The sequence below is a fragment of the Rhamphochromis sp. 'chilingali' genome (assembly GCF_963969265.1).
Source record: "Rhamphochromis sp. 'chilingali' genome assembly, chromosome: 9".
In the NCBI taxonomy this organism is placed as follows: domain Eukaryota; kingdom Metazoa; phylum Chordata; class Actinopteri; order Cichliformes; family Cichlidae; genus Rhamphochromis; species Rhamphochromis sp. 'chilingali'.
Genome location: NC_137936.1, coordinates 32,608,695 through 32,619,507, shown reverse-complemented (window position 1 = coordinate 32,619,507; position 10,813 = coordinate 32,608,695). Strand labels below are relative to the sequence as shown.

The window sequence follows — 10,813 nt, the reverse complement described above, 5'->3', positions numbered from 1 at the left end:
CAGGATGGCAAAGTAAAAGTAAACTAACTGGAATCTGTCACATAAAACTATTAAGTCCAGTTTGGCAAAAACAACAATCTGGCTTCATTAAAGCAGGTGTGGCTTTTATAACTATCATAGAGTTGGTATTCATCTGTAAGTTCCCACGAGTGCTGGAGCCACAGATACAAATGCTACATCCATTTTGTTAGATACAAGTTTATTTAAATTTCTTGCAATCACAAAATCCTACACACCAGAATAGGTTCAGTTGCTCTTATTTCTTTCAGTCAGTTTTCTAAACTTTTGGATTCAGTTTAAAAAAAAAAATCTTTATGTGTTACACATGGTCAGATGAACACAAGTTAAACCACATCATCTGATCTGTCTGCTATCAGTAACTTAACATGCACTTTATTCCACTAACAACATCTAAAAGAGCGTACTTTTTTTATTGTTCTTGCATTTTCAAGTATTAAGAAAATATTATTATCCAGCTTCTTATTCTCAGTCGTTTACGGATGGCTGATGTTGCTGGTTTTTCTCCAGCTGATGTCAGACGTTACTTCCTCAGGCCACGCTTGCTCCTGCCACCCTTTGAACTGAGAATAAATAAAAGTCAGCAGAGAATCATCACATCAGCGAGCACACAGGCTAGCTTTTTGGTGGTCATCTGTAGTGCTTGTTGAACCTTGTATTCACTCCCACTGGTCGTATATCTGTTTGTGAAAACCTGAATGCAAGGCTGAGTGGCTGCATTCCTTGTGAGCTGACCCTTGAATTGATCTTTAGAAATGTATTTCATTCTACTGATGCAAATAAGTCACTGCGGCTGCATTTGAAATTTAAATTATTTTAGGTAAATTTTCTGTCTTAGGGCTTACCTGTGTCTTTTCTAACATTTGAACTTCATGTCACTGACTTTTTACATCACATTTCTTTGTCTTGCTAAAATCTTGGGTTGCTTTTTCTGAAGTAACTCGAGTCAATATCCATTTGCACTGTTAAGCAGTAATTGCATTAAGATCAGTTTTGCAGCATTTCACTGAATCTGAATAGAGAGTGTAGCCCTGTGCACTTCAGGATTCATTCTTCTACCTTTATCAGCAGTTAAAACATCAATTGCAGCTAGTGACCTAGTTCCAGTAACAGGCATACACACTTGTGCCATAACTTTGCCTCCTCCGTGTTTAATAGACGATGCGATATACTTCAGAACAGAGCTTCTACTTACTTTTCCTCTCCATCATACTGGTAGAAGTTACTCCTGGTTTTATCTGTCTAAAGATTTTTTCCAGAACTGTTCAGACTCTTTTAGATGTTTTCTGGCCAAGCTAGGAACTCATACCTATTGTGTGGCTGCTGTTCCTGCTCTTGATTGTAATCAGTGGTTTGCACCTTAAATCCTTTTTATGGCCATTTATGACTGTCTCTTGAAAGTATATCTTGACAATTATACTACAACCTCTTAGAGAGTTTTCTTGACTGGGTCTGATGTTGAAAAATATTTTTTCTCTTAACCATGGAAATAATTCTGTCATCATGCTCTTTAGTTGTCTTGTGTGGTCATTGAGACTTTTTAGTGTTGGTGAGCTGGCCAGTGCATTCCTTCTTTTTAAGAACCAGATTGTTAATGAGGCCATTCCAAAGGGTTTTGATGCTGTCTCTCAGATTAATAATGGCCTCGCTCACTTGCATGAACATGTCTTTGGAACTAATTTTAAATAAAAAGTGAATAGATACTAAATGCAAATTTTACATTAGGAATAAACTCTTTTATATGTTTAAGATGTCAAGAAAAACAAGGGAAGAGGCCTTATCTAGCCATGAAACCATTTATCAGAAAATTACTTTTGAGCCTTTAGAAATGGGTGACTGTAGAAAAAGTCATTTTTGCAATGCAGTGCAATATTTTGTTAAATCTCAATGTACATAGATAAAATTGCAAAATTACTAAAAAAAAAAAAAAGGTCAAAATACTTACAGACCCATGTCAAATGTTTGTGCCTGTGGCTTCCACAAACTTGATGCCACACTGGGTGCATTTCAGTAGCTTACAAGGGTTATGTTTTCATTATCATTTGAATTATTTTCAGAATATGGTGAGTTAAAATACTTTAGTGAAAGGTTTTTAGTGATTAAAATTTTTGAATAAAAAATAAACAGTGTGCGTATTTTTGTGCATATGATCTGAATATAGAATTACCATGACTCTACTCATTTGTGTTGGAGAACACACTACAAAAGCAGCCCTCAGATACTGGAGTGACTCAAAGCTTTTTAATAGCTGTATAATGGGATGTGCTAACCAATAACTGCCTACTATGTTTATCTGTTGTTGCTACACAAGTCCGTGTCCCCTGTACCTTTATAACCTATGGAGGTTTTTATAAATTCAGATTTATTTCAGTCTGATAAAGTTTTTCTCTTATTGACTCAGGTGTGTTCCTGCTTTGCATATTCTGAATGAAAACCAGTATTAGAACTTTTTAGTTTTTATTCAGCCCTTCACTATATTTATTGTAAAGCCTACATGGCGTCAGCTGGAAAAATATGCATGGTCTTAATTTGGGTGTGTATGTGTCCTTCAGACATGCCAGCATACACTTTTCCCAGTCCTGTTTGACTGGATATATTCAGGAAATTTTAGCCCTACTATAGGGGTTGCCAAGACAAACAGTTACTTCTTCTACTGTTTCAAAAGAATGGAGACCATTGTTGTTAGAAAGCAGGGGGGGGAGAGAAGGTGAAATGAGAGGAGGTGGGAACCTTTTATTGATAAGTTTCATTACTACTTTCTCCTCTTACTTTGCTGTAGTTCTACATTTCTACCCAGCTTTGCAGTCTTTAGTCCATGCTATATGTTAGAAAGCAAATAAAATCCTAATTTTTGTACATTACCTTTGCTACTCAATGTCAACAGAAACCACAGCAGAATAGACTTACATTTTCTGATGATCACTGACACGATTTCTCAGCACCGTGACCTGAGAAAACAGTAGTTTAACAGTTCATTGATATCTATACTGTGAAAAACCAACATGTTGACTTCTTAGCATTTGCTTTACTATATAAAAATCATCACATCTTCATAAAAACCGTGCAACTAGGAAAACATGAAAGAAAATCAAACTACAATTTTTTTTCAAGAGTAACTGTGGAGGTTAAATTTAAACCAGTCAGACATAACATTATGACCACCTAGCTGATGTTTTGCGGATCCCCCTTTTGCTGGCAAAACAGCCCTGAACCATGGAGGCATGGTATCTACTAGACCCTTGAAGGTGTGCTATGGTATCTGACACCAAGATGTTAAAAACAGATCCTTTAAGCCCTGTAAGCGGCAAGGCAGGGCCTCCATGGATTGTACTTGTTTATCCAGCAGGACCCAAGGATTCCAAGCAGGTATCACTGGTGTCTTGCTGCCAGTTGTAAAAGGAAACATGATCCATCCGACCAGGCCACATTCTTCCATTGCTCCGTGGTCCAGTTCTGATCCTCATGTGCCCATTTTTAGCACTTTCTGTCATGGTCCTGGGTCATGTGACCCAGTATTCTGAGGTTCTTGATGTTTTTGTTGTTATTTTCATTTATCTAGTTACATTCTGTCATGCCTAGTTTACAGTTTTAGTTCATGATTTATCAAGCTCCCCATTTGTCTCATCCCTGTGTGAAGTTTTCTGTGTCAGATTGTCAGGTTAAGTCTTCGTGTGTTTATCTGTCATGTTTCATGTCCAAGTTTTCTTTGTTTGTCAAATTCGAGTCATGTCTGGGTCTTGTTATGTTTCCCGTTTTATTTTGAAAGAGCCTTGTGTTTTTTGTTCATTGTATTTAGTTTCACGCCCCCTGTCCTGTCATTGTGTTAATTGTTGTCAGTTGTTTTCCCCATGTGATTCCTCTTCCCTTGATCATTCCTTATGTGTACTTAGTCTGTGTGTTTCTGCTCAGTCATTGTCAGATCATCTGTTATCCTCATCTCATATTTTTGTAGTTTCCCTTATTGTGACACTGTGTTTCATACAGTGTTGCCAACTCCTCAGTAAGGAAAATCGCTATTGGCTGTCCTAAAAGTCGCTAGAAGTTGCTAAATGACGTCATCGCCTAATTTGCATATTTGGTCATGCTAATCTAATTGTAACCTATGTTGTTGGAGAGAGAAATAACATCGTGGAAGAGACATAAAGTGAGTAAAAAACGTCCTAAATGCATTTAGAGTTTATTTAGAACTACAAATTAAATTTCTTATAGCAATTATTGTTTTTTCTTAATGTCACAATTCCAACCCTGCTCCTTTACCCGGGCTTGGACCGGCAAGTGACCCGAAATAGGCACTCTGGTGGAGTTACTTTGTGTGTGTGTGTTTATAAGTAGTTTTAAACCTTGTGATCCACAAAACAGCATAAGAGTAAAAGAGTAAAAGAAGAACTGACTGCATTACAGCACCCGCTGCTTGTTCAGAGTAAAAGAGATACGCGCTTTCACGTCTTTTTTAAAAAAAAAGTCGCTAAGGGGTCTGAAAACTCGCTAAATATAGCGACAAAGTCGCTAAGTTGGCAACACTGGTTTCATAGCCCGCTTAGTTACTCTGTGTTTATAGTTTTTGTCATGCCATCAGCCGCAATAAAGGTTCGCTTTATTTTTGGAAACCTAGTTCTGTCTCCACCGTGTCTGCTCTTGGGTCTACCTCTTCTGCGCATCCCGCCGTTACACTTTCAGTGGTGCAAAGGCACCAGTAGGGGCAATAAGAATTACCATTAGCTTTGTTGGCAATTTGAGTTACAGTAAATCAAATCAAATCAAATCACTTTTATTGTCACATCACATGTGCAGGTACATTGGTACAGCACATGTGAGTGAAATTCTTGTGTGCGAGCTTCACAAGCAACAGAGTTGTGCAAAATACAATAATGTAAACAGTAGCACATCTGTTGGACCTCAACACAAGGGTCAGCCTTCTTTCCCTATGTGCATCAATGAGCCTTGGCCATCCATGCTACTGGTTCACCACTGTTCCTTGTTTGGACCACTTGCTCTGACCCAGTCATCTCCATCCATCTATTCACTAACGCTTATCAGCATCATGGGGCGAGGGCTAAAGCCTGTCTCAGCTACTAGAGGGCAGATATACCCCGGGAATCTCTTGCAGGGCTAACACAGAAAGACAGACAAGCATTAAAACATCTGGACTTCTTTAAGTTTATTGAAGACGTTTCACCTCTCATCTGAGAAGCTTCTTCAGTTCTAAGAGCAATTGGTGGAGAATCTCAAATTTTTAAGTCTTATTGGGAGTGTCCCAAAGAGGGTCGTGGACCCTCCTATTGTTCCTCTGCCTAATCCACGAGCCAAGCTGTGAAAACAGGTGTGGGTCACAATCACCAAAACCTTGGTTAGTTGAGTACTATATCCCTTCTATTTTGGATCTTTGGCTGAGTTCCACTCATTATATATAAGAAAACAGTTGTGACTCATTGCAATGGGTGTTCCCAGGCACCACACTTTCATGTTTTGTTTTCACCTTGGCCTGAATCTGTCCACTCAGAGGAAATCTTTGGCTGCAACAGCAAGAATCTGTTGACATTTTACCTCGTACTTCTGCTTTGTGCATTTTTGCTGAAGTTCAAATTTCTCGGCCTCTAGTTGGCGCAACCAGTCCCAAAGATCCTTAGCCTTTTCTCTGTAGAGAAAATGTTATGACAGTTTACTGTATAATGATCAGATGATGAATAAAGATAATTTTTATGTACATGACAGATATTTTGAATAAATCAAGAGAAAGTAAAGTGTTTTAGTAACAGTGTCCTTTTACCTGAGTTTGTCCTCTTTCAAATGATCAATATTTAATTCTTTGCGTCGATCATTCAGGATCTTTCTCTTCTTTTCTCTTTCTGTTGGTTTTTTTGTCCCACTCTGTGTTTGCTGGAAAGGAAACAAGCACAAGCGGAAATGCACTTTTACATGTACTTTATAGTAAGATGCTTTAATGGTAAACTAGATTGTTACCCTGTATCCAGTGAAAGTCAGGTTGGACAGAATCATCTTCTTCCTTGCATCGTCATCTGCTCTCTTCTTGGCTTCTTCTTCTTCTTTTCTGGCTTTCTCTTCCTGTTGAAATGATGTAGAGTACCTTTGATTTTTCACACTATTTTGACTGCTGGCAGTGTCTGAATTTGCACAAATTGAATACAATTCCTAGGTACAACTGTGGATTCTTAGACAACTTAAACATGTAGGAAATATCTGTTATGTTCTGAAAATGTTACTCTGTAGTAACTACACTTACTGCTAGTTTGTTCTGCCGTTCTCTTTCTCTCTCTGCTCTGATCTTCATCTGCTCTGCTCTCTCAGACCTGCGTTTCTCCTGATATTGAAAAGGAAGGACATTTTTAGTTGAAACGTAACACAATCAAATGGTTGTTGAAACTATCAAAAGAAAAAAATAACATACAATACGCTGCGTGAGGCCAATAAGCTCTTCTTCCTCCTTCTTACGCTTCTCAAAGTGAGCTTCAATCAAAGTCTGGAGCTCAGTCAGGTCTTTTTCCATTCGTTTCCTTTGAATGTCCTGAAAACATCAAGCTCATATTTTATTTAAACAACAAAGGACTATAGTTTACGAGTGTTTGGATTATTTGTTCATTTTAGTTGGCCCTAAAATTAACTTACGTCAAAGTCCACTTTTTCTCCATCTGGGATCTTGGGAGCTGCCAAGCCAGGCACAAAATTTGGCCTAAGGAAAACAAGAATAAAAAATGTACCTAAGTATGTATTTTATTGGAAATTGTATTGTGTTTGACTTATAAAAATATTTTAAAACTTTTCTTACCTTTGCTTGGGCTTTGCATCATCTGTGTATCCGCAATAAAAAAAATCAAAGCATTTAGTAAATTAAATTAAAGCACTGAGAAATATTAGAACACTTATCCTTTGACACACAGTAGTTCCTGTGTTTTGTAAATAACCCTTCCGTACCTCCTTCATTTTCCTCTGTGGCATCTTCTGAAAGATGATATGCAATGTCAATACTGATTAAAGAAACAAAAAGCTCACAGCTTAAAGCATAAAGCTATGAAAGTTGAAATCCTAATAATGAGACGCAACCTACACAAAATCTTCATGCAACAAAAACATTAGTCACTGTCACTTTAGTCACTAAGTGGCTGTCAGTGATGATGGCGTTGGAATGACCCTAAGGCTCGTAAAGCACTTAGTATATGAGTCCGTTAAGAGGAACGTCTCCCAAAGAGATGATAGATATAAAGGGCCATGCAGTCATACAAGCGTTTCTTGTCCAGTTTAGAACATGCTACTTTAGATTATCTTGAAAGACAACTTCATGTCTCTACTAGTCTCTGTCCATACAAAGAATGTTTATCTATCGATGCAACATTTTGAGTTAACACTTAAAATGTATAACTTTACTTACAAACTACTTGCGCTTATAAAATATACACCTAAAGAAAAGAAACATATTTTCTGTGGTTCAGGTGCATTCTCAACTATAAAACTTTAGTTTAGTGAAAATTGTAAAAAATAATAACATTTAATGTTTTTACACATTATTTTCCTTTTACCTGACTTTTGGAATTCCTTCTTTTCCATCATAGATGAAAAGTTTGTTATTTAGAGCCCATCTGGATAAGCCCTTCAAACTACATAACAGAAATGCTATAAGCTAGTTTTCAGACTTTTTTCCTTAGATGGAGCCCTTCTGTCAAGTCTAGGCTTGAATCTAAAAGTGACACGACTTTGCAATAATGGTCCCATGGCTTTGTAATACGTTACCTGAAAATGTAAGAAGAAAATCTGATTATTTTAAATCACTTCATTTTTTAATAGAGTTAAAGTTCTTTTTATGATGCTGTCTTCTGTCTTATAGTTGTGTTATATTTTTTATATTTGCTTGACTGTATTATGTTAATATTAAAATTAAAATACTAGCTTTTTTGGATAGTGTTCCAGACAATACAAGTGGCTTTAGTCATAACACTCCTGTATTTACAAATTCCTTTTAAACCAAAGATAAAAAATATCAATAAAGTGGGGAAATTACTTTTTGGCTTTTTCGACCAGCTTCCCTGTTTTCAGAGTACTTTAAATTCTGCTTTTTCGTTTTGTTTTGTTTTTGGGGATTTTTTTTTTTTTCCTATCCTCACCGCACGTCTGTAGGGAGAATCATTCCATCAAACATTTGTGGGCACAAATGGAAACTCAGCCTCCTGAAAAGAAGGTAAGTCAAACCAGCATTCGGGAGGTCCTCTAACAGGAATAAAACCGAACGTGTGTATTGTGCTCCTGCTGCTACCTTCCCCAAGGGCTTCTACTGAGAACATAGCCTGACCTACATTACTCACTAACAGCTACTGTTATCTCCATAGAGGGAGACAGGTGCTGCTTGGTTTCAGCCAATCTTCACATGGGCTTGGTTGGACAGCCCCACAAAGGAGACAGAAATAGAGGTATGATCCTTTGTCTCTGCAATGGTGACCCACTGCACCATTTGACTGGAAAGGACAGATCCACTGGGATGTTTATAAAAGGTGAACTATCTCACATCTCAGACCGAGAGGACTGACTCAGAGGACAAAGGTCAATCTGGCATAAAAGCTACAGAATAGCAGCCATCTCTACAGTGGCAACTTGTTTTGCACATATTCAACTCTGTATATTTTATATATTTTATTATTATTATTATTATTATTTTTTTTACTATTTAATTTGTAAAAATGTGTATACACACACACACACACACACACACACACACACACACACACACACACACACACACGTAGGAAAATATTTAGTATACACATCCAGAAATGCATACACTATTATATATTGTACATATATTTATTAGTTTCAGGTTGGCCATTCTTGTATTTTGCTCGTTTGTGTTGTTGTGTTTGCACATCTCTGTTGCTTGTGGGGCTCGCACACAAGAATTTCACTCGCATGTGCTGTGCCAGTGTGCCTGCACATGTGATGTGACAATAAAAAGTGATTTGATTTGATTTGATTTGAAGATGCCAAAAATACAGTGGGCTGTGCAGTGAAGCCAGCAGCTTAGCAGATGCACTGTGTTAAGTAATGATGAATGTTTAAATGGAAGAGTGGAAAGCAACAAAGTGGCAGACAAAAGAAAAAAAGCAAAATTTTGCATTGTTGTCATAGATATTGTTTGTATAAACAAACAATAATATATTCATCTCTTTCACAATGTAAAGAGCAAAGGTCAGCGAAAAGCAATGAACTTTGGCAAATTAAATATGGGTGAGGCATTTCTACTGTAGCTGGATTTATGTAATGCATGCAGACATGCAGCTGCATGAATCTGCAGCTTGTAAACTAGAGTGCAAACAGAAACAGTCAAAAACTTATCTAGCCCATGCATGGGTTAGGAGAACTGACAAAATGACTCACGTTGTCCTCTGAAAAAATAAAAAAACAGACCAAAATTTTATTTTGTTTCACTTTTTAATTCCATTTGCGCTGGCATAACTTTGCGAACGTCAATCTTGTTTCTACAGAAAATAATTCAGTACTTACTCGTATTCGGCATCCTCTGTGTCTGACATGTTTAGGATGCAGTTCCTGTAAATGCGAATATACATAGAAGCCAAGTTAATAACTTGGCTTCTACAGACTGAGAGAAACCCAAAATCTAACAAAAAAGTATAAAATAGTTACAGATTTTGTTAGATTGTTTAAAAAGACAGAACAGAAGCATGCAGACTTACCCAGCTCGTGCAGTGTGGCTCAATGGGGAATTGTATACTGTGTCCTTCACTGTGGGCTATAAGCTTTTAAACCCAGTAGTGGATCACATGGCGGCAAGCTGCCCATGTCTACAATGGGTGGGCACATACCTGCAAACAGATGGCAGATAACATCTACTAGAATGGGAAAACATGTATTCTCTATGGACTTGCCTTGACTATTTTTACTCTGTAAAACCTCCGCCAAACAGCACAGGATTATTGCTCTCTGAAGGTTTCAGTTTCTCATGAGTTAGGTTACCTATAATACTTATAAAAATATTTCTGTCTGCACACAAATACATTCTTGCATGGCTCAAGCTCTCCTGATATTTGCTTTCACTTCCTATTAGGATTCTGAAGATGGGTATGACATTTCTACAAGGTTTGCCTGCAGTTTTGTTATACAGTGAAGTAACTGCATTTTTCCCACAGCAGAATACCAAAAACAATACTCACATAAAATTCACACCCTTTTTCAGACTCCAGCCTGTGTTTATTGTCTTTGATCATAAACTCTGCCCTCAGTCCTTACATGCAAAAACATGCTACCAACAACATCATTTATGACCGTGCCAAGTCTTTTGATACTCCCGGTGTTTTTGGTAATGTATTTGACCCCACAATCAGGAGATTAGTCTTGACAGCTGAAGCCAAAACTTTCTTTGCAAAGGTTATTCAATGGGAGTTCCTCCTCCACCGTAACTCTTTTCAGGTTGGCTGTGTTTTCTCACATGTCAGTCACGTCTTGTCAAAAGTACAGTCAGTTAAATTTTTTGCAAATATTCTATTCATCTATATGTATCATTATTTATTAATAACTTCACATAGTTTACTTGTCAAAAAAAAGTACTATGAGCTTATATAGGACCACTGAAAAAGAACATTGCTCTTTACAGGAAATTGTAAAAACTATTCCTTTACAGCACCGAGTGAACCTCTTGACATGTTTCTAATATGAAACTGATGCCCGATGAATTATGGCATTTTATCATAATTTTCTTTTTCTTTCTTTATTGCTTTTTTATGTGAACTATTTACACAGAGTGACATCATAGATCAGATAATTTTATATTTATGTT

At 37.2% G+C, this 10,813-nt stretch overlaps 1 protein-coding gene across 1 annotated transcript; it reads right to left on the bottom strand.

Annotated features, from left to right (window-relative positions):
- Window positions 1–206: 206 nt before the first annotated feature.
- On the bottom strand, window positions 207–9,808 carry LOC308402795 (troponin T, cardiac muscle isoforms-like). Its single transcript, XM_080891891.1, has 12 exons — window positions 9,714–9,808; window positions 9,523–9,567; window positions 6,949–6,975; window positions 6,803–6,824; window positions 6,643–6,706; window positions 6,425–6,541; window positions 6,260–6,337; window positions 5,980–6,081; window positions 5,786–5,895; window positions 5,563–5,653; window positions 2,926–2,966; window positions 207–581 (listed from the first exon to the last, which is right to left on the bottom strand). The coding sequence occupies exons 2-12, from the start codon at window positions 9,533–9,535 to the stop codon at window positions 542–544; spliced, it is 705 nt and encodes a 234-aa protein (XP_080748017.1). The 5' UTR covers window positions 9,536–9,567; window positions 9,714–9,808; the 3' UTR covers window positions 207–541.
- Window positions 9,809–10,813: the final 1,005 nt, after the last annotated feature.

Bases quoted from the DNA above. Each gene is read 5' to 3' on its own strand.
- LOC308402795 (XM_080891891.1), bottom strand. The intron at 6,825-6,948 runs GTACGGAAGGGT...GCGGATACACAG, and splicing joins CACAGAGGAAAATGAAGGAG to ATGATGCAAAGCCCAAGCAA. The intron at 6,082-6,259 runs GTAAGTGTAGTT...TCATTTCAACAG, and splicing joins AACGGCAGAACAAACTAGCA to GAAGAGAAAGCCAGAAAAGA.